Source organism: Sceloporus occidentalis, unplaced genomic scaffold, assembly GCF_023333645.1.
Source record: "Sceloporus occidentalis isolate IW3139 unplaced genomic scaffold, rSceOcc1.0.p SCAF_44, whole genome shotgun sequence".
Classification (NCBI taxonomy): Eukaryota; Metazoa; Chordata; class Lepidosauria; order Squamata; family Phrynosomatidae; genus Sceloporus; species Sceloporus occidentalis.
Genome location: NW_028317024.1, coordinates 3,155,770 through 3,181,234, shown reverse-complemented (window position 1 = coordinate 3,181,234; position 25,465 = coordinate 3,155,770). Strand labels below are relative to the sequence as shown.

The following is a 25,465-nucleotide window of genomic DNA, read 5'->3' as shown; positions in this document are numbered from 1 at the left end:
ATTGTAAATACTAAATGACGTAACCTTTTTTTAAAGCACTTTACACAAAAACAATTCGTTTTCGTAAGTTATATAATTAAATAAACCTTAGTAGAAAAAATACCAATTTGTTTTCATGAGGATAATGTCACCTCTTAACGTTAAATTCTGTTTCTCCCAGGTAAGCACATCTATGGAAAATATTAACCCCTTAAGGACAATGGGCGGTCCCTAAACGCATTGAAAACAATGCATTTTGAGCCCGTACATGTAAGGAGTTAAAATTTGTCATGTTCCATTACCTTACTAAAGTGAAGCCTTACCTGAAAGAAATATCTAGGCATTCTAGCTATCATTAGGTTTTATATGTACATTTGCAATTTGCTAAATCACATTTTAGATGACATTTCTTCCCAAACACAGTAATATCAATTCTGAACATGTGTTTTAAGCTCTTATGTTGCAGTGACAAAATAATAACATCAATAACAGAGAGGCAAATGATATTGTTTAAAGGAGTAATTGCAGCTCTTTATTCTTATGCTGACAGGTTGGGGAGTGGGGGGACCATATTTTCTGCATTACTGGGAGCTGATTTCCCTATTGGGCTCTCTGGTGGGCCACTGCTCAATGGTCCATTTGGGGAAGTCAGTGATATCCTTTGTAAGTGGCCCATTTTCACTACAGGTATCTTCTGAAGTAGTGGACCAGGATATGACATTATGTTAGACCAACCCAGTTGATTGGTGTTGGACACGCACTGTAGGTTTTGTCCTGTATCTAGGTACAGTGTTTTCTCTATTTTTGTTCAAATCCTGGATCATATTTCAGATAACAAACAAGACAGTTGTATAGCCGGTTCAGATAACTTTTTAGGAACCCAGCTGTTTTATCTTTTGTGCTCCTGCTGTACCGAGAGGTTTGATCCATTCTAATGTATCTTTCTTAGCTCTGTTCTCCCCGGTTGATGTGACACTCTGCAGTTAATCTCTGGACTGGTTCCAGGCATACATTGCTAATTCAGCACATGAAAGAATCTAGGGATTCAGGCTCTAGGGTTTCAGACCAAAACTTAACTGAAGAGTTTATATTAGAAAAGACATTCACTTCCAGAATCATAGTTTTCATGTGAGTTATATAATTAGCTATTAAACTTGGTGACAGGAAAAAAGATGCATCGTATAAACTTTTACGGCTCATCTAGCAAGACAAGTGCTTTTATCTGGATATAACCACAGTGTACAAAGGCTTCAACTGAAGTCCTCAAGAAGCTGCAGGCCTTACAACCACAGGAAAGCAGAGGAAAGAAGCACTGGGGATCTTAATAATTAAACTATGTGAAAATAAGAAATACAACAAGCTCTAGACACTAGATATCTTTTATTTATTTTTTTAATCCTTTCATTGCCAGATAGTTTGGTAATTCATTGCTTCCATTGATTTGTATGTATTTGGCACAATATATGATTGCATGCAGCTTGAGATGAATGGAATTTTGCCATGGGCTTAACATTTCGTGTTTGGCTCTGCGGGTAGCAAACCCACAGTAACATAGGAAGCCGCCAGGTCATTTGGCAGGGGCACCATGACAGCCAAGGAAGCACTGATGGGATTGCGTGGATTAATGGTGTGAAATGTGGGTTGAGCGGGAAGGGTATTATCTGGGAACAGATTGCAAATCAGGGGTCACAATCTGCAGGTCCTTTCTGACCTGCAGATTGTGACACAGAAGATTCCCGCTCACCCCCTTTCCCACAGGTAGGCGCAGGGAGACTACCTCCATGTTCTGGAGGTAGTCTCCCTTTGAAGATGGATCTTCAAGGTAGGGGTTACTATGCATGGTTTATGAGGCCGCATGCATCTGTAATGGGAGAAAGAGATGACAGAGAGTGAGTCTAACAAGGTGATGCTGCAAGTCTACTCTGGGAATGAGCCTGCGTGGTAGTGTTGAGGCTTATAGTATGGATCGATTTTTAATTTTGACAGGGTAAACCAATGCAAAAGAGAGAATTGTAGAGAGATCTGTGCTACCGGATAGCAGTTGATACAGGCAATCATTTGATGTTCCATATCTTCTTAATGTCACAGGATGTGTTGTCTATAGCCACAGATCACTAGATAATGTTAGTTTCTGTGCTTTACAGAGATTTTTTATGCAACTTTGATAACTATGAATAGCTATTTATCTACACACACACAAGCTCTAACACTACATGTAAGGATACACACTCATGCTAATACCATCCATTAACACACACAACATCATACACACACTAATACCACACTCTTATAAACATGCACATACTCTCCAACAACATATACTAACACACGCCCACTAACCACCACTGTACAGTATAAAATGTATACAATACACACACTGACTAACATTTTACATAAATACTAACTCTAACACAACAGTACTCACACACACACATTTAGTAATATACTGACATACCTACACACACAGTATCATACTTACACACATATACTAACATGCACACACATAGTTACACAGACTAACATCCTTACACACACACATAGTAACATACACATACAGCCTTATACTTTCACACACTTTCGCATACTTATTTACACTTTCAAAGACAACCTACCTTTGTAGGGTCAGGGAGGTAGGCCAGTGCCAGCTCTTCTTCTCTCTCGAAGTCCTCACACGCTAGAGCAAGGAAATGGTCACAGCAAATACTGATTTAATTAGAAATTCCTTCTGTGCTCGCATTTTGCATTTTGTTAACTTACAAAAATAAACTATTAGCATGCTCTAGAAGAAATACGCAAAATTATCAAGGATCCACAGCCAATGCTAGCAGAGGATGAGGTGTTAAAATACATTTTCCCTGAACCCCCATCTTGTCCTTCAGACAACCAGCTAATCTTAAGCAAAAGCTGGTGAGTAGCAAACTACATACTGAAACAACACACACACAGATAATGGAAGCAAACCATGCAACAAAGCCAGATGCAAACTCTGCCAACACATCTGTACCAGCAACACAGCCACCCACAACAACAAGACATACAACATTAAAGGATCATACTCATGCACTTCACAAAATGTTCTGTACATGATTCAATGCACCAAATGTACAATAGGGTGTTAGGTCGGTGAAACCTGCCAGCGACTGAATGAAAGGATGAATCTGCACAGATACTCCATCAACCATCATGATGAAGAAAACTATTGCACTCCAGTTGGGCACCACTTTACCCAAACAGGTCACTCCATACATGACCTTAAAATCAAAACACTGAGAGGTAATTTCAAAAACACCCAAGAAAGAAAGACATTTGAAGCCAAAATGATAAATTTTTATGATTGCAAAAACAGAGGACTTAATGTGGATTTGGGCTTCTTAGCACATTATCAAAGCTTCCTATAACCTGTGCCTTTTTTTTTTTTACATGCTTACCCCTGCTGCCCCCCCCCTAGCCTTACCTGTGTAGTCTATGCCACTATTTTCTATTTAGGACCCTCTTAAAAGTTTTGTCTGCAAATTCTCTACCTTGTTGTTTTAACCCCTGTTTTTACCCTGTATCAGAACATGTACTGGTCAGTTTTAAACTGTGTTTTTCACTTGCTTGGTCAGAAATGCTTTTGACTTGATAAAGGGAGGACTCCTGAAAGCTCGTCTATTATTTTTAGTCCAATAAAACAGGTATTACAAGATTCTGCAACATCCTTTTATTTTGCATTCTTATACACTGGACTAATACAGCTACTCCAAACTACATGACTATTTTCGAAAGCACTCTTACATCACAGCATTTTTTTTGTACAGTACTATATATATAATGATCTGTCATGATCCCGGCCGGAGTACGGTCCGGGGGGAGTCACCGCGTCGCGCTCTGTGCGGAGTGCGTCGCCCAAGTACCCGCGGCGTCACAGCCCTGTCCGAGACGCGTCGCCCGGGTGCTTGTGGCGTCGCGCTCCGGTGCGGAGTGCATCTCCCGAGTACCCCCGAGTGGCGGGTACTCGGTACTTACCCCTCCCGGGACGATCCAGCCACACAGCGTCCTCATACGCGGCGGTTCACAAGAATGAACCGCCGCACAGTGATAGACACCCACGGTGTCACAGGACACGCCCCCCTGCCGAACTCTTACCTCTCTGGAGGAGAAGCAACGTCCATTGGACGTCATCAGGGTTGGGGGCGGGATCTGGAAGGGCGGCAGGTTTAAAACCAGAGCACTGATGCCGGTTCAGTGCTCAGTTGTTTTTACAACTAGCTGTAGTACTTACCTGGCGCATATCTGTTTCTTCATGTTGATTCCTGTTACTGACCTTGGCTTGATTCCTGACCACATTAACCTCTCAACTCCTGACCCTGATTGTTTGACCATTCTCTGCCTGCTGCCTGTTACCGACCTTGGCTTGATTCCTGACCACGTTAACCTCTCAACTCCTGACCCGGATTGTTTGACCATTCTCTGCCTGCTGCCTGTTACCGACCTTGGCTTGATTCCTGACCACGTTAACCTCTCAGCTCCTGACCCGGCTTGCTTGACCATTCTCTGCCTGCTACCTGGTACCGACCTCGGCTTGATTCCTGACCACGTTAACTTCTCTGTTCCTGACCTGGATTATCTGACCATTGAGAGACTGATCCATTTGTATCCTGCATCCTGGTTTCCACACCTATGCAAACGTAACATGATCACAATTTGTTTAGGTGACAGTGGATGCTAATTTCATGTGTGATTATTCTATCTAACAAGTATTGAAATAAAGGTTGTGCATTATTTAGCACATTTTCAGTGTAAAATCACTTGCCTGGGGAAATCATTTGGACTTAAAGCTGCAATTTCCCATGTTTTATTTATCAACAGGATCACATTGTGTCTCAAAGCTTAGTTAGTTGTAATACTCCTTAGACATTTAGAAACAAAAAGTTGTTGCTATGTTTTGCAGCAGTTACTAGCATGTCAACAGGAGAACATTGACTCCTATCATGCTAAGCCAGTTATTGGAAAGCCGATGGGTATTGGTATTATTATATTCAGTGGTATGTCCTTAGAAAGGAAACATTGATAGGAGAAATGGAAAGCCTAGATAGGCTGCATCTTTCTTTAAATTGTATGTTTTCAATGTACCATCGTCACAAGAAGCATTTTGTAAAGAGATGTAGTTTTATGTATAAAAGTTGTTTTCCAGAACAACAGGTTACAAAAAAAGGATATGCATACTTAATGAAACTAAAGGAAGGAGACGCTGATTTCATTTGTTAATTTAATAATATGTCTAATGATTTACATGCTTGCCATGTTCTTCTGCCTCCTGCATTAACATAGAAACTCTCCAACTGCAATATAATCCTAATAATAGGATTCCCTTCCCTGCTGGTCCAGAATCATCTTTGGTTCTACACACACAAACCACATCAGACTTTGCATACATTTTGCAACTAATGATATGTAATGAATAGCAATCAAGCAATACATCATATTTTCCTTGCCATGTGTTATTTTTTTAATCACAGAATTGCACATGCAATTGAGTTTATATTGTACAAACAGAATAACACCCAAGGAGAATCATTCCCTCTATTAGCAAAATATAAACAAAACATAAGCAAGCAAAATATATACACAAGTCCTAATTATTAAGATCAGTTTGAAGTTAAATATTTCTATAAAAAATATTTCTATATAGATTACATTGGGTGGTTCAGCAGCACTATATGGTTAAATAAGCTTGCGAGCCGGGCTCTCTCCACCTAATGTATCGGTTTGTCTTAATCTGTCAGTTCTGGTCTTGTCATACCCCTTGAATATATGTATTGTAATAATCGCTGTGTAAATTGTTGGCGATATATAAATAAAAGATAATAATAATAATATTAATAATAATAATAAATTACACCTGTAAGAGGTTCGTTTGAAAATGAAAGTCCTCTGGTTTTCTTATTTATTTGCATTGTATATGTGACAGAAAAACATGGGGTGGCTATATGCTGATTAAGTAATTTGTGACATGTATTAAATATATATATGATTTAAAAAAGGGTAATAACAGATTATTCCAAGAATCAGAAGTTTGGTTACTATGGTGATAGCTCTGTGTTTAGGAGAGCAGGGTCTATGTGGGAATCCTACGTACACTGGTAGTTCTAGATAAATAAATGTGTCCTTTGACACTTCTTTTCAATGTTAGAAGTTTTCCTTTGGGCCTTTCTTACAACCATACTGTCATTGAGCTGTTGTCCTACGATGAGCTTTCAGAAAGACTCATCTGGTTATTGTGTAATGAGTCCTGTCCATAATTAAACATTATTTTAATGTGTATCTGTGCACACGTGTTTCTCAAAAAGAGAATATTAAAGGGGACACTTGCTTGTTATGAAAATCAAATAGAAGATGTACCAATTATGAGCATCCCAGTGCACACAGTGACCTTCATATAGAGAAAAACTGCGGTGTTCTTCTATTCAAAGGTGCGAAGTGCAGCTGCAAATATGTGAAAACATCTACATTGATGCCATGAAAGATTAATTATCAACAGGAATGTGTGTGAATGCATAAACAAAACACTTTATTCACAAAACCTATACAAAAGTGAGTGGCTGCAACCATAGGAACCATAGCTGAGATGAGAGATAACATGGGTTGACCAACAATGCCTGTCCCCATGGAGATGTGGTGCAAAGAAAGCCTTTGCCACGAAAAACTCGAAATCCAGTATAGATTTTGCCAAAATACATGCTCCAGGCAGTGGATACTATAAGCCATATATAAGGTATAACTAAATCAGTTCTGGAGCTAAATGTGAATCAGTCACCTGATAATTGTTTTTCCAAAATAGGCTTGATAAACCTATATTTTAAAAAAAGAACATGTATAATCAACATTTACATTATGAATACAATTAGCAATGTGCTGAATAGCATTTTCAGACCTTTAATGTAGTTGGCTCGTGGCATAATGTTTACTTAAATAGCATATAAATTGTCCACTAAAAATGCTGAATCTCAATGTCCTTTTCCATACAATTTTGATCATAATGCTTATGCCTCAGCACATTGCAAACATCAGATCACTGTTATTGTTTTATGCTACAACGCTACATCATGGTATGCCAAATACTCTATTTGCACTTATTAATAAGCATAAATCCCACTTACTCGGCTTTTAAAAAAAAAAGCTTTTTTACTAGCATTATCACATACTAGCCACCGGCTAAGGATCATGAGTATGGCAGTCAACACCAATTGCGATTACATCGGTTCTGCATCACTAGTTATAAGAATGAGTGGTATTACTTGCTAGGGGTATAGATTTTCTACTATTTCAACAGAGATTATTCTTTACCTGGTGCTAGGGGAGCGTTCTAGGAAAACTAAGTGAAAGGAAACTAGATAAATGCACAAATTAGAAAACCAATTTATCAATGAAATGTTTTATTTAGTGTCTGCCGGATAAAACTGATCCTTTTGTTCCTCTTCTTATTTCCTACATTAACTAAATCTGCAGCAGTATTACTTAGCTGTATCTATGATAGATTCTGTTACTTTACCTGGGTATGGTTGTCTACATCTGTCGTGATTCCATACAACCTCTTTTCTATGGTCAAGCTATCATATTCTCTCACTTGCTTAGGTAATCCATGATTAATTGTTGGCGACTAATGTATACATGTTCTTGATCTCTATATTAGAAATGTTGGTAAAAAGCAGATGCTATTAGAGCTCTCATGCCAAGTTATGGTAATTTAAGTTGGTTTAAATTCTCATAGCTATTATAATTGTTTAAACCTGATCAAGAACGTAAAACTGGAAAAAGAAAAAGAGCTGGATCTCACCTGGTTGATTCTGAGAGTCAAGGTCCAAACATCGCTGTGTAGCCGCATTTTCATGTACAGATACAGTGAGATGCAATTACAGGTTATTGAGATTCAACACAAAATGGAATACAACTGCATACACTGTATGGTTTAAGCCTGTGAAATATTGATTTCCTCTGTCAATTCTAATTTTATAAGCAAAATAACCTATATATATAAATATGTTTGTATGTTTTCTCTTCTGTATTTTAAAGGGTTCTTTAATGGCGCAACAATTACAATTCATAAGAGAAAAGTTACTGTAATTACTAAACAAAATAACTGTAATAAAATGTATATAGGGCCAAAACAACAGATATGTAATAAAATATATTCTGGCCAATACAAACTTCAAATAATTGGAACACATTTTGTGCGTCAAAAATAGGCAGAGTCACTTAGATGCAAACAAAGGTGAAACATTTAATACAAACAAAAATAGACGAATATAAAAAGTAGGTAACAAAAATACAAAACAAGTCTTACAAAACCTTGGAGAGGAATTTAGTTCATGACATCTGTCCTATGCATTCCTGAGGATGGAGGGAGGGAGGGAGTGTTGGGACGTGAAGAGTCCGTGGATGGCAAGTACATCTTCTCTCGACCTCTCTTCCCATGCCTCTCCATGTCTTACAAAAGCCTAGCTTATATGTGCCTTGGATAGTGATGTCAGTCTATTGGTCTTCACCTAATTGGGTAAACATGCTCACTAAGATCTTTACACGTCGAAATCCTATTTTAGGTAGTCACTGTACGTATATTGTAATGCCCTTTTAGAGTTACAACTATACCATGCATTAGCAAGTTACTATCCTATCTATAGAACGCCTGTTCAGCAAATCCTTCATTCCATATCTTAAGGTCAAGGAAACCTTGAAGCCTATCATTGAAACATATTAATATATCTTAATAATCATTTATTTATGAACAATGATTACATATCTTTGACTATTGCCTATACCAATAATTATATATGGTCCATTTCATATTACTAGGGTTAAAAGAGATGTTAAATGTGTTAGAATCTTTTACAATAACACAATGAACAACATTTTTTCATGCATTTTTCTGTTTGGAAATCAATGCTTTTCTTAGTGGATTTAGAAAATGAGACTTCTTTCTCATATTACTTCTGCCTTGGCTGCCTCTAGTGAAAGCAGGGAACATGTGTAATTATACTAGAGCTTTGAATTGCTACCAACAAGAGTTCCACTCATGAGCAGCAGCTGATCACATGTGTGAAGAACATAATGAACTCGTGTATCTGAACTCCGATCAATTTCAGTGGAAGCTCATCTATTGATACCAGGGGGATGCTTCAGTACATGTGTAGGAAGGATATTTAAGTATGCTTCCTTCTTTCAACAGAGTCAACCAGGGTGACAAGGAAGTGGGAAAGATACATCATTTTCTAACTAACAGTAACAAAAGAATACATGCAAAAATAGACTTGAATATGCATTTTACATGCAAGTAATACCTCTTTGAGGAAGTGTCAATGTGAGTACCTTTGTAGCAGACATTGAATATAGATTCATTAGGTTAATAGAAGTATCTTTTCATTTATCAGCTGATTTATGCATGTATAACATCAAGAGCTATTAGTACAAAACTATAGTATATTAGCAGAGTTTAATCAGATTCATTTTTGGAAACAAGATTTAATGTTGGTTCTTATGTGTAAGGTTGGATAAGTATAACATTTTAACATTTAATTTCAGAAAATTAAACTGGTTGCCAAATAAAAAACAAGCTCTCGCTTTAGTGAATAAATATTGCTAGTCTATTGCTCCTAGATCTGGGCCCTAAATTCAGAAGTTAAAGAACCCCACAAACTATAAAATACAAAGTATTTCATAGGAGTATAACGTTTACTGCTTGGTTTAAAAGCATTTACCTTATAAATTGAGGACATATTCCCCACACTGTATTTTAAAGAAGAACAGATATAGGTACAGAGAAACCCTAAATTAATCACAAGACAACATCTGGCAGGGATCTGGCAAGTAGAAACATAAAATTGGGCAGCCTAATAAAAATGATAGTTAAAAAGAAAGTGTCAAAGCAAAGAATAAATCCACACAAATGCATACAGAAAATACAATAGTGCATAAGGGATAACAAGTTGTTCGTTATAAAGTATTAAAGGCAGTAGAGATCTTCCAACATATATCGGTTCTATAATCAAATTGTAGCATTTAAAATACTGTGTCTCTGTTAGATTAGCTAATGAAGCTAATTATCTTGCTTCCAGCTATGACATAATAGAAACATAAAAAAATGAGACATAAATAACAAAAGTATAAATGTGTTTGTAATAATACTAATAATAATGATAACATTAAAAATAACAGCCTTAATAAATAATATCTCATGTTTCATGTATCTCATTTTCGGAGTCCGCTCCTCCTTCCTCATCACTCCCTTTCCCTTTTTTGGGGAAAGTGATGGACATGCTTTACATATGTACACCTGTATCAAAAAGAGATGTTTATTTTTGCCTTACTTCTTCCATAATGTGTTATTATCACGCATTATAAATATCTTTCTCTCCCTCTAATATAAGCTATACAGTAAGTGAGTCATTAAAAAGCATATTGTTATCTTTATCCTGTGTACCTTCACTATGGTTTCCCAGGTTTCATTATTTGAGTTTGTTTTTAAATTACAGAAAGATATTACCGTCTCCATCTCATCCAGAGATAGACATTATTAGCTGATCTTGTTATTATGCTCGAGGGATTCTCTTTCTGATTTTAGAGCCACCGCGGTATCATAATGTTATTTGCTCCCCTAAGTGCCTATTGTAAATATTGCAGCGTGCACCGTAATACTCAAAGAAGCTAGGTCAAACATTATGACAGCTATGGATTAATAAAGGCTAATTGGACTGCATTAATGTCTCGGGGAATGTAAATACAGCCTTTGGTTTATCTTCTTCGGTGGTTTTAAGCAACCATCTTCAATTTGTAAAGCGAAAGTGCTATTTATAAATCCACATGGCAGATCAAAATGATCTATGTTAGAAACGAAAGTGGCAAGGTTTAAATATTCATTGAATTATATCATCTATGGTACTGTGTATAAGGCATGCAAATGGCAATTGGATAAAGGCTATTCTTTAAAGAAAACACCACGTGAAATCAGTTTTAAAATTATATGATTGGGAATGTCGGCCCTTTCCGGCTTATATGGGCAGCATAGCAGGCAGAAAATTCAGACTAGCAAATGGAAATATCTCACTTAGGCCTACCATAGTTTATCAAGATGTCTTACTAAAAAGGGGACATTTATGGAAAATATCTTTTTCACATTAACATAATTTCTTTCCTATATGATGCATTTTTACGTAATCTGGTCACCGTAAACTAATAGCATAAAGAGTAAATCTAATATAGGAAACAATTATGAGAAAGTTCTTATAAGGCCTGCGGTGACAATAAAATAAGTTTACTATTCGCAGCAATGTTTAGTATAAATGTTTTCATTTCATATAATTCCCTATCTATTACTTAGAAAAAGAGCGACCATGTAATTTGTTTTACATATCTGCTGATTTGTATTCAATCAGTTTCCACAATCTCCTCATATCCTGCAAAATCGTTCCTTGGGAAACACTCTGCAGAACCATTTGGCCCATCCACTTTGATGTTGAGGTAAGTTAGCCTGTTCTACAGGTTAATATGCGATTGACACGGCTAAATCAACCCTGGAGAAGGCACCTGTGGCATGTAAATGTATGCCCCCTATGCCTATCCATTGGGCATCATATCATATACAAATGTGTAGTATCCACCTGTTTCTCAGTAAAACACTTTCTGTGATTGAAAATAAGGCATGAATGAGGTAAAAACTGGTATAAACGTTGGTGTTAGTAACTTGACAAAAACATGTCCAGCCCAGCCGACATAGTGATATCAGTGGCGTACCTAGCGGGGGGCGGTCCGCACCGGGTGCCGCTCATCAGGGGGGTGCCAACTTGCCGGCACCGTGCACCACTCCAGAGACGGACAGTTATGTCCGCCGCTGGAGGAGCAGGCTCGGTTGGGGAGATCAAGGATCTCATTTTAACTGGCTTAAAATCACTCAAGCGAGCCGGCTCGGTGCCCACTGCCGTGCATGCCCTCTGAACCAGAAGAAGACAGAAGAAGAAGAGCGAAGAGGAGGAAAGGTAGGAGGGGGGAGGGGGTAGAGAGTGAGAAGGGAGGGGGTAAAGAGTGAGAAGGGAGGGGGTAGAGAGTGAGAAGGGAGGGGGTAGAGAGTGAGAAGGGAGGGGGTAGAAAGTATATTGGAATAAATAAACTGTGAGAATGAGTGAGAATAAATGAATGTGTGGATGCATTGTGAGAATGAGTGAGAGAATGGATGAATTGTCTGAATGAAGGATAAAATTAATGAGTTTGTGAGAATGCATTAAATGTTAGCAATCATACTCCTATCATGCCAAGTCAGCTAGTACATGCAGGAATCTGGGTATGCCTGGGCATGATAGGAGTGTGATTGCTGTTAACAATCATATATATATATATAAATATTTATTTTTTTTGTCCTATTTTGGTGTGTTACTTACTTTAAATAAAAGTGTGATATTTTTTTTATTTTTTTTTGAGGAGGTCATATTCGGTATCGGCCAGGTAAATGCTGCATTTTCAGTTTCACTCCAGAATTCGTTTCGGTGCATCCCTACTACTAAGCCAGACAATGAAGTGGTAGGCCTACACCACATCAATGTTTGGCTTAGTATATAGTGATAAGAGATATGCTGCACTATTGTCAATGTCTGGCTCAATGTATAGTGATAGGGATTACGCTGTACCACCGTCAATGTCTGCCTCTGTATATAGTGATAGGTGTTATGCTGTACCACCGCCATTGTCTGCCTCAGTATATAGTGGTAGGTGTTATGCTGTACCACCGTCAATGTCTGCCTCAGTATATAGTGATAGGTGTTATGCTGTACCACCGTCAATGTCTGCCTCAGTATATAGTGACAGGTGTTATGCTGTACCACCGTCATTGTCTGCCTCAGTATATAGTGATAGGTGTTATGCTGTACCACCGTCAATGTCTGCCTTAGTATATAGTGATAGGTGTTATGCTGTAACACCGTCAATGTCTGCCTCAGTATATAATAATAACAGTAATGCTGTACCACCTTCAGGTTCTGCGCCAGTATATAACGATAGAAGCTATGCAGTTTTAAAGTGTGTGTGTGGGGGGTGCCACATACAGGATCTGCCCCAGGTGCCAAATACTCTAGGTACGCTCCTGAATGATATTATTGTTTTTAGTTATTGTCCTCTTTTTTTTAGTTTAAAATGTTTTAATAATGAATGATGACCAGTACTGTAAGGAGTCACAAAAGATACACCTGTACCTAAGTGTGCAACACTACCCCTTTCCTTACTAGTGGAGAAAAAGAAAAGCCTATGACTTCCTTTTCTAACTTCCTGCACTAAAGAAGTTGGATGATGACATAGTAACTTGGTGCTCTAGCTCTCTGTTCATGTAGTCCAGCAGGGAGCAGGAGAAAAGTAAAGTACAGACTAGTACATATATCTCTTAAACCCTTTAAGGATAGAGGACTTAATACTACGATTGGTGGTAACATGGAGACCCAGGCAGACAAGCAGCAGCCAATAGAGGACACTTCTGTGAATGTAATTGGTCGAGAAGCATGTCTGTTCACTATATTGAAAGGCTATATGCCTTTCAATTATGGTGGCGCCCGACGGCTCAAAAAAGTACTTAGGAGGTGATCAACGATTTTTCACCATATTTTATATGTTTTTTTATAGTGAATTATATGATCAAAATAACGATATCTAAAGAAAGCCCTTCTTATCCTGAAAAAAAACAATATATAACTTGTGTGGGTTCAGTAACTGAGAGAGAAGAAAATTTCAGCTAAGCACGAGCACCGCAGGTACAAAAAATAAAATCGACCATTGTCACAAAGATTTTTACCTGATTGGTCACCCTACTACAGAGTGATCAGCAGTCTTTGTACAGTTGCTCATTTTTTTTTAACCCTAAAGGGCTAAACCTCACCCCCACCCCCTTTTCATTGCAGATCCATAGATTTAGGGTAAAATGGTACACTGTTTATGTCGTGGGAGGAAAAAAATCTTTACATGACAATCCAGTAGGAAGAAATACTGCTAATTATTAATTTTTTGTTGAATATTTTTATGCTTCAAGGTTTTTATTAGACAAAGCATAAAGGCGAGTAATATTACCATACGTTACAAATACTGCTTGCATTTTCTCCAATACTTTTTTTGTGTTTGGTACAGCTTCATCATTTTATACAGGTTAACAGCTATACAATTACAGCAACCTTAAAATTCCACAGATGAAAGAGCATTCTAATTTAATGGCTACAATGCAGCGGTAACAGTAAGATGAGGCTGTCCTGAGTCACTATCACTTCTTTACTAAAAGCATAATGCACAATCTTTGGAAACCATATAGCAGAAAATGCAATTTCATAATTGACCATGCAAATTGCTTTGTTTAGCTTATGGCTTGTACTTTTGGTCAATGGGACACTGAACACAACTTGTTTTATGGCAGCAATGCAATATGATCTATGAAAACTGAAGCATAGGTTTTACCCAAGTAGCTTTGGTAGAATTACCTCTTTTCCTTTATATAAGTCGTAAGTTTAAACTTTTTTTTATATATTCAAAATAGCCTAAATTTTTTTCATGCCTGCTTTGGCACACTATATTTTTACATACAGGACCAAATTTAAAACTATTGGCTTGAAGCCAATATAGGCTTGAAGCCTAGTATTGTTGATGCAGGGATCTCCTTGAGCCATGGCTTGTAGTGATGTCCGGATCATGAACGAATCGTTCATTTGATCCGATTCTTTTTAGTGATCCGGATGAATCGCTTCAGTAGACTGAACGATTCATTTGTAGCGGTTCAGTCTGTGAATCATGCAGCTGTAACCGGATCCTAGAGCTGTGAGTCATCTGCAGAGCACTCAGACACAGACTCTGGGGTCAGGTTACAGCTCATTAATTCACACAGGAACGATGACTCATAGAGTCAGAGAGTCGTTCAAAGATTCGAATGATCCGAAGATTCGAATGATCCGAAGAGTCTAATGATTCGAATCTTACAGGGATCCGGATCTTACAAGGATCCGAATCTTACAGAGATTCAAATCATTCAGAGAATATTACTGATACCATACTTTTATAAATAAATACATTAATAATGTTCACACTGCCCCCAGGATTTAGATTCCCTTTACTTTGCCCCCCTTTACCAATAACTGCACCTACAGTTAACTTTATTAAATTAATTAAATTAACCCTCAGTCATTAACCCTTAAAAATTAAATAAAAATTAACCCTTATACCCCATCAACCATAACTGCCCCTGAAATTAACCGTTAAGATCCCATTAACCATAACGGCCCCTGAAATTAACCCTAAAGACCCCATTAACCATAACGGCCCCTGAAATTAACCCTAAATACTCCATTAACCATAACTGCCCCTAAATTAATTGCATGTACTCCAGATAAATTACCTAATAAATTGGTATGGTTGATGGGGTCTTTAGTGTTAATTTAGGGGCAGTTATGGTTAATGGGGTGTTTAGGGTTAATTTAGGGGCAGTTAGGGTTAATGGGGTGTTTAGGGTTAATTTGGGGGCAGTTATGCTTAATGGGGTGTTTAGGGTTTATTTAGGGGCAGTTATGCTTAATGGGGTCTTTAGTGTTAATTCAGGGGCAGTTATGCTTAATGAGGTGTTTAGGGTTAATTTGGGGGAAGTTATGCTTAATGGGGTGTTTAGGGTTAATTTGGGGGCAGTTATGCTTAATGGGGTGTTTAGGGTTAATTTGGGGGCAGTTATGCTTAATGGGGTGTTGAGGGTTAATTTTAGGGGCAGTCATGGTTGATGGGGTGTTTAGGGTTAATTTAATGGTGAGGGTTAATTTAATTAATTTAATAAAGTTAGCTTAAGGTGCAGTTGCAGGTAAAGGGGAATGTAAATCCTGGGGGCAGTGATTATTAATGTATTTAATATCTGACTGATTCGAATCCCAATGAAGGCAGAGAGTCGTTCAAAGATCCGGATCTTACAATGATCCGGATCTTACAGTGATCCCTGTAAGATCCGAATCTTTGAACGACTCTCTGCCTTCGTTGACATCACTGTAGTAGGCAGGGGGGAGGATTCATTGAGTAATGAAAGGGGCGGGGCCAATCGTTAGTGTGCCTGCACCGAGTTACTGGAAAACAGTAACTCCTGTGAGTCACACTGAGTGATCCGAAGATTCGGATCATGAATCGGATCATTTCAGTGAACGAGTCGAAATGATCCGATTCACTTTAATGATCCGAACTTCCCATCACTAATGGCTTGTTAAGGGATCGCTGAAAACTAGTTTCAAATTTCCTGCCAAGTATATTTAACCTCCTAGAGGAAGGTGCTGCATGTTAGACAGAAATTAATGGTAATAATCCTATTTTTGCTTCTCCCACATGAAATTGGAAGTCTGCACCAAAACAACTAAACTCCAAGCAAACTAGAAAAATGAAAACATAGCTAGCCTGCAATTAATTTTCAAGCTTGTTTGTTAGGTTTTATTATTGACTGAATAGTTTTACTGCTTTTATGTATTTTACGCATAAAACCGAATAAAATAGAAAGAACTTAGAAAAGAAATCTCAAAATTGTCCAAAACCACAACCTTCATCAAAATCATAATTTAGTTTGTACGTTACATGGACAGTTACTGAGTGATAGGTTTAAGTCGCAGGTTTTCTGAGGCTCATGCGCATATATATATATAGAATATAGTACGGTATAAGCATATAGGTGAATTGTAATTTGAGAAAACAGTGTTGACTCAAAGAAATAGGACTCTGGGTGGAATGTGTGACAGATACCACCCACACATATCTTGTTTGCAGCTCTCAGACTGTGAAGAACCTCTCTAATCAAGCCAAGGAAGGATGACAAATTACTCAGCTAGTTCCACTCTAGATACACACATCTTTGTGACTTACCGGTAGTATTTTTGTACTGATTTACCGAATCCCTTGGCGCAATCACGTCTGACATGTGTCATTCTCTGCTTCACTATTCCCAGCAGTTTTGCTGATTTCAGAGCAGTTTTGCATATGCCTGTCATATGCCAACATTTATAAGTCTTCATTTCATCAGCTGTGAGCCCAAAAATCCAGGAAAATGCTATTCAACAATTACCTCTCCCCAAGCATTGCACTGGATACTTTAAGGAAAGGCATGCAGTCATTCACACTGAATGACGTCCAGAACCGATTGTAACATGCCTCCTACATTCATGGTACCATAGACATTAAAAACAGTATCGCAGTAGTACCATTCGTAATACCATGGATATTAGTATCTCATTAGTCACATTCGTAATACTACATACATTTAAAACGGCATCTCAGTAGTAACATTTATGATCCATGTTCCTGTATACTCAACGCAGAAGCCTTTTTTACTTAGTGCTCTCCTGGAGGCTCATTAGATCTAGATTGCAATTAGCAAATTAAAAATAGTTTTTCAAGAAATTAAAATGACAAGATTGTTATTTTAGTTTAAGACTTATCATAGGGGATTGATTTGTATTTTTTATAGGCCTGATAACATCTGTTAAAATGTATTTTGTATATACGTCCCAAACTGATTACATGATCTGACAGTTTTTACTACGGTAGATTTTGGGCCTAGCTGGGTCTGGAATTGCAGGCATCAGAATACATTTCTGAGCTGGAATGTAACCGTTATAATGGTGGAACCTGTTAATGTACCTATTTTTGACAACTTCTGCATGTGTAATCACGTCAGAAAATTCACATCCACACCAACAGAATATTATGATAAATTATTATTAATATACACCTAGGTAACCTAGCAATGCAACTACAGTCATGTGATTGTCATGATAAGTTGGACCTGTCATCCATAAAACCCTTTTTATTAACCGAGTATATTTATATAATGCATATACAGTATAATAACCAATAAGCAATGTTTTTTTCACATTGTAAATTTTTTATAATAATAACATTCAGCCTATCTGATGTTATTTAAGTGGTTGCTAGCCTGCTAGTAACATGCAGTCCCATAGCTGCTGTATGTTTTACATTCTGGGTACTAAAATGAAGAATTGTTTACTTTCTGCATGTATGATATGTGATCATTTCAGTCAAGAGTTTTCAAAAGCTGATATTCTTTTAACATGTAAAATTAGAGTAGCCTCTAGCACAACAGCACCCCCAGGAAAATTGGTAGAGGTTAATACAGGGGGGGAATGTAAACATACGTGGGATAGGCATAAAACGTTCCTGAATTTAAGATAATAAAAAAAGTCTTTATATCATGCTTCTATGGTATATGTTCTTTAAAACGAACATTAAAAATACATGGGTTAGCTTAATGTTATGATTTTTGGCTACGTTTTGGGTAAGAAGGTAGAGAGTGTAATTCAGAAACACGCTCCATTTGAAACCTTTGCTTACCAGATCAGGAAGTAAATGTATTTAGCAGAGATCTAATAAAGTAGGGATCGACTAATTCCATGAATTTAGTCATACCTGGAACATGCACAGTGCTCTGGGGTTCAAGGCGCTTTTCAAACACGATCTGCCACTTTCCCAAATCCAGGACTTCCAGCACTCCAAATGGCCAGGGGGACACATTTGTTTTAGGGGGTGTAGTTAGAGGTTCACCAATGGGGCAGGGAGCTCCTTGTTAAGCAGGAAATCGTGAAAGGTATTTGGATCCCAAAGAGGTACTTTATCTCCTAAGGCGAATGCAAATCTTACATTTTACAGATAATTTATAATTTTAAATGAACAATATATGTATTAAAAAGCCACCTCATGAGGGCATACATCTTAACTTGCTCTTCTCTGGATCTGCATGATTATTGCTTCCCATTAAGTTATTGCCCCCTTTTGTTTACTGGAGTAGGAGGACTTAACATTGTGTTTTTTGTTATATATTTCAGGGTGAATGTTCCCAGAAGTGCTATGACATCTTCGTATTGGAGACAGTGTGCGTGGCATGGTTTTCCCTGGAGTTCATTTTGCGCTTCATCCAGGCCCCAAGTAAATGTGTATTCATGAGAACTCCACTGAACATAATAGACATGATGGCCATCTTGCCTTACTACATCACTCTTATAGTGGATGCCATTTCCGGAGGAAAAAAGACAGGAGTGGCTGGAAACAAATACCTGGAGAAAGTAGGGTTGGTACTCCGTGTACTGCGAGCTTTGCGCATTTTGTATGTCATGAGACTTGCTAGACATTCCCTAGGTCTGCAAACGTTAGGCCTCACTGTCCGAAGATGCACTAGAGAGTTTGGACTCCTGCTTTTGTTTTTATGCGTTGCAATGGCTCTGTTTTCACCTCTTGTTTATCTAGCAGAGAACGAACTTGGAGCCAAGCAGGAGTTTACGAGCATCCCTGGGAGTTATTGGTGGGCAGTTATTTCCATGACCACTGTTGGCTATGGAGACATGGTTCCTCGAAGCATCCCAGGACAGGTGGTCGCATTGAGCAGCATATTAAGTGGCATCTTGCTAATGGCCTTTCCGGTTACATCTATCTTTCATACTTTTTCCCGTTCATACACAGAGTTAAAGGAGCAGCAGCAGAGAGCAAGTAGACAGTTATATAGACTGGGGGACAGGGAGCAAAGCGCTGCGATGGAATCGTAGTAATGCTGACTCAACGGTTATTAGGTGAATGGATCCCAGGGACTTGAGTATTCCATTTTTTACTCTCTGATGTCGGAACACTGCAACTACCAGAAAATAATAGCCATTTTTAAAGTTTTGTTCCAAATAAAATAGCAAAACATTAATTGAGCTCTCTAACATGTTAAGGAAAGAAGCCCAGCAGATTTGTAATTTTATCTTTTCCTCTGAAGGCGTCATCACAAAAAACACCAAACTTTTCAGAAGTTCCTATAGTAACACACTAGCATCTGCCTTTGTGTCACATAAAAAGTTAGTGATCTCGGCAATAATTACACAATGAAAGAATTGTTTTGGACAGGGTTTGTAATTGAGCTGTATGAATGATGTTTGTACTTCTACATTTATTCACAAAAATGTTAAATATAGAAGGAGTAGAAGGAACTGCACCTTTAAACCCAGACAATTTCTATGGTGAGGGGTCAAGATTGTGTTTAATTTGCTTGTTAAACTCAAAATGTCCTGTTATCTTACTTGCTCTTTAACACTTGGTTGTATGCTGAGCTTCAAAAATAAGGGGTGGGTATAGTTTTCCTAATTGCTTAGAGCTACTTGTACGTACGCCAGTTTGTCCTATTAAGGGATGGTTAGTTGCATCAACATTCTATAATGAGGACTGATTTTGTTGCAGCATAGTATATCATTTTAAAATGACAAAGGATAAAAAATAAATATTTACTATAAATAAACTATATATATGATCCAGTTGGATCCATTTTTGTTATATATATTGGATGTTGATTTTTGAAGGAGCCAGACTTAATTTAAGATAATTATATTTGTATGTGGGACATTTGGAGACTGGTTTATATTTTCACATGTGGCAGAGATGTTGTTCAAATACTGTAAATTTTCACTGAAATGCATAAAAGTAAAGTGGGGAAATTGGTTTCTTTTCGTTAGATTTTTTTCCACTTTCAAATTTAATTGCAGGCTTCCCAGCCTGTCTCATGTTCAAGAAATGGGATTTCTGGACGTGAAGGCACAGCATGGTGCATGACATCATATTCCGGCGCTCAGCATGACATGCCGGCACTGCGACAGAGCTAAAGGCCTCGCGGAAGACTGAGGGGCGCCGAGCGGTTGCTGAAAACCTCACGAGCAACCACTCGGCGCCCCTCTGCTCCGCGTAAAAAAAAAAAAAAAAAAAAAAATGGCATTTCAATTGAGGCTGCCAGGGACCCGGGACTTAAAGTCCCATTGTGGGACTGTCCTTAGCAATCTGGGACATGTGGTCACCCTAATTTGTAGGGGTGCCACTCATAATTTGTTGTATATTATGATTGTGAGGGAGCAGAAGACAACCCTTTACACACTGTTTTACTGCAAAAAGCACTGCAAGGTTCACCTTCTACACAACTGGAAAACTCAACTCAATAAACACAAAAGGACGAGTCCTTAGCTGCATGGAGATGTAGTGCTTCTTGCTGTAAAGAGGCGGGGGCCTTTTTTTCTCCTTATATTACACCAACTTTAGGCCACCAATTTACTCTGGCTTTACTTTTAACATTCCAGTTATTATATGCACTTAAATACATATGATAGCTGAGAGGCCCCTTTAAATTATCATGGGGTTCCCCTTGCAAATGCTTGGGGGACTCTGCAGAATCGACATTCAGAAGAGAAGAGGAGCTGTAGCTTCCACCCAACCGTGATTTATTTGTTTTTAATTCTTAAAGCATGCATATTACTCATAACAAACTTTAACATGCATTCTTTTTGATGATGCTGTCATGGTGCCATGGACATTATAGTGTCCCTTTATCTTACAGGTGAAACAAGTATTTGAGGGTGGCCTGTAGTAGGTACAACACAATTTGTCAGCCATCAGATAGATGATCTACTTGCCCTAGAGTACAAAAATAACTTGGTATTCACAGCATTTGCTTGATTTATGTCATTCATTACTGGCCACTTTCATGTCACTGGAGCAAATCTATTTTAATTATTTATTTCCCTGGATAAATTGTTGAGTCATTAACATTGAAAGTACAAAAAAAGGCACAGGGAAAGCATTTTTTCCATTAAAACATCTTCTAATATAAGGTAAATTGAAAATACTTGATTCCATGGCAATGTACATCACTATGATTCCTCAATTACAATGTCATTGAGCACATGTAATACAACCTGGGCCCATGTGGAAACTGCGCAGTTGCTGAAGATCAGTCACGTATAACGAAGAACAATGTTATATATATATATATATATATATATATATACACACACACACACACACACACACACACATGATTCTTGTTTTTTCAAAGCTCTGTAAAATGTTTAAATCTGCACTTTGGGTCTACAAACTATTTCTTATCTAAAATATTGTTAACAGATATTGAATGCATTGTGAGGCCCCTATCTCCTGAAATTGAAGTTTAGCTGATACATATTGAAAATGGATGATTCTATTAAATGAATCTCTAAACTATTGTATCGATTTAGAATGATAAAAATACAATCATTTTTAACATTATTCTTAATAAAATTAACTATGTAGAACATTGAACCGCATTTCATCTAGCTTTGGTGCCAGTTCGCGTTACTGACTATTGCATTATTTGAATAGATGTTCACGTGGCCATGTTTTAACTTTTTCTATCTCTAGCGCACCTTGGTACATGTTTACTTAAAACCGTTTATATTATAGCGTAATACAATGAGGATATAGACCCTTAGGCAGATGGCAACAAAGACATAGCATTTTAAAATGTATATCTTAGAGTCTGATTCTGACCTGTAGGCTCAGTTGAGTTTGGAATATCCCAAAGCAGTACCTAAATATGGTGTTTTGAAGAAGCAGAGGGAATAATTCCTGCATTATAGGTCAATACATTTTTGAAGCTCAAAGGTAATGTATTGAATAAATATTTGACATAAAGATACGAGTGACACTTTGTTTCATAGATGCATCAATTTGTGCTTTGTTAAGACTAAAGTAAATGTTTTTAAACTACACATACCTAAAAGTGATCCTTGGTAGTCATTCTTTCATGTATAGCTCAGTGTGGGGTCGAGTATATGTAAGATTACAGGGATATATAAGAAGACAGGTGCATCACGTGCTAAAATTAACAAATCCACAAACAAAACATTAATAATTTTTAGTATGTTCAGCAAATAAACTTTGTGTTTATTTTTCTATTTCCTTTTGAAAGTTTAATCACATAAAAGCACCACTAAAACATGTAATAGATTCTGTGGCAACAACCAATCAATGGCAGCTTTTGTGTTATATGACGATGAATGTTCCTGTCTACAGAATTGGTGGTACAGCACCTTTAAACAACCGAAGATATCTTTGGTGAAACAAAATGACACGGCTATTTCACACCGTCTTGTATGTGTTCCATCACCCATGATATTGTCTAGATAGCGTATAAAATTGGATTACAGCTGAAAATATTTTTACAGATTAATTATCACTTGGCCGTAAAAGACACAAGAGTTATCTAGCATGGACATTTCTGATTACAATCTTTCCCTGTATCATATTTGCTTAATCTTTATAATGTTCCGTTCCCTTGCAGTCTAATTAAAGGGAGATTAGAATTTATAAAAGTGAATCACCATGTGAGGAGCCGAACTGACTTCCATTTCTAGAAAAGCAAATATTTGGTTAATATCTCATAACTCAATAATAATTGTGTTTCCTTCTAAAGACAAACCATGCTCACTTCTAATAAGACGCGTATCATGTAAACACCAAAAATGGACAGTTTGGGGAGGATATAACAATTTACCTTAGTTTGAACCTGGTAATAGTTTATATTTGGTCCTATAAAAATGTCATTTCTATTAAGTCATTTCACAGAATTTGTCAGCCTTTCCTTATCAGGATCTCTTCTATCTTACTTAAACTGCAAAGCAAGTAAAGAGGTTAAGTCTCACATACACACGGATGGACAATCTTTTCTATAAAACAGCAGGGGAGACTCTTGTCTCTTGGATTTGATTTTCCTATTTCTTTGCTTCTGCACATTTTCAATTCTTCTGTCAAGGAATAAAAAAATGCTATATATTCTATATAAATATATAGCTATATATATATATATATATATATATATATATATATATATATATATATATACACACACACACAACAAAGCTCTTATAGTTAAATAATTCTATCTTTATAAATAAATTTATTGGGTTTTGTTTTGCGAATGCCTGACATATTAGAGAATTTCACAATTTCACACTTTGAACGTATTTATCATTTTCAGGTCTGTTGCCATGTCCCTCACATTCTGACTTTTTTTGCATGCTACCTGAACTGCATGGATATAAAGCTCTTGCACTTGGAAGTTCTTGCCAAAATGGAAAGGAGCAGCGACAAGTGACAGCTTCAGTGTAGACAAGAACATTAATGAGGTGAAATATTTCAAGTGTTATTTGGTCCCTTTCTCACTGATGGGACATTTTTAGAGGAAAACTCATGTTTTAGTGCCACAGTTCCTATATAAAACTTAAACAATAACTGTGTTATTACATCTCTCCATCTACTCTTGATTTCAGGAGACATACAACATTGTGCATAGAACCTCAGCTGAACACGGCTACAGCTTAAAACCTTCACTGAATCTTAATTAGGAAGAGGATCTTGGGGGCCTTGATATAAAACTAGATATATTTCGAGTTTAGGAACTTCTGAAGAATATTTAACGTGTTAGAAGAGCAAGCTATAACGCTTAGGACATCATTCATTTATCATGGTGGCGTTGTTATTTTACATTTATTTCTGTTCTTTGCACGCTGAATGTAAGTTAAATTCCTTGGTGCAGCCATATCCTCTGAAGATTAAGTGCCAATGGGATTTGGATATATCATCGGATTCTGCCATATTATTAAATTTGCCATCTTCCAGAAGGGTAAGTAGAATAGACAAACATAGGTATGGCAATTCATTCACTGTGTACTCTTATTTGGAAAGAGGCAGCGCCTGGAGGAGCACAAGGAATGCTTTCTAAAAGTACTGGTTTGCCTGCAGCCAGAAAGCTTTCAAAACATAGTCCTAGATTATTCAATTTTCTCAATTTTTTCTTTGGGACACTGTGGCTTTAGTTATTAAAAAAGGTTACCCAGGAGAACATATTGATATTTCTAGCATTTTCAAGAAAATTCTAGAAAGTATTCACAACATATTTATACAAAAAAAAAGACACACAAAAAATACCTTTTTATTTATATACTGCCATATGGCCTTTTTAATACAAGGTGAAACATATTCTTAAGTATTTAAAACCAGTAGTTTAATTGTGCATGTTATTTAATTTCAAATAGTGTCAAATATAATATATATATATATATATAATTGTACATTATATATAGAGAGATTTTCATATTTATGAGTATTAAAATATCACATATAATTATACAATTAAAGAAAATCCAAAATCAAACTTTATACGCACAGATCTTTTCATATAAAAAAAAATAAGTGAAGGTAAATTAATAATGTAAAAATAATTTTATGTATAAGTGGCAAAAATTTTATTGTTTCAATTTTAGATCCAATTTGTGCTGATGAAAATTTAAGGTATAAAAATAAATAGATCATAGGTATTGACTAGAAAAAATGTAATTTCTTATTCAATAAAAAACTTCTGCATAATATTCTGCCTCCCTATGTGCTTCTCAACTGAAACGCTGTTGGTATTTATTTATTTTTATATATATATATATATATATATACCGTCCGTGCTCCTTTTCAGCCTGCGTCTGATATCATCGACTGCATATAATAGACTCTGCGCGCTTTGCCTGCGCGGGAACGTTAGTTGAAGAGCAGAGCACCGTTGTAGAGTTAGCGGGCAAATGAGCAGAAAAGCAGTAATAAAAATGCTCTTTATAGATAAATGCTACAGTATTATTTGCAAAAT

General features: G+C 37.1%; 1 protein-coding gene across 1 annotated transcript in view; it reads left to right on the top strand.

Annotated features, from left to right (window-relative positions):
* The window catches only part of LOC149289597 (voltage-gated potassium channel regulatory subunit KCNG2-like), a 30,484-nt gene extending 10,943 nt beyond the window's left edge, over positions 1–19,541 (top strand). Inside the window, exon 2 of the mRNA XM_089490414.1 lies at positions 18,828–19,541. Within this exon, the coding sequence (XP_089346540.1) occupies positions 18,828–19,541 (714 nt within the window). The remainder of the gene's footprint in view (positions 1–18,827) is intronic.
* The last annotated feature ends 5,924 nt before the right edge of the window (positions 19,542–25,465 follow it).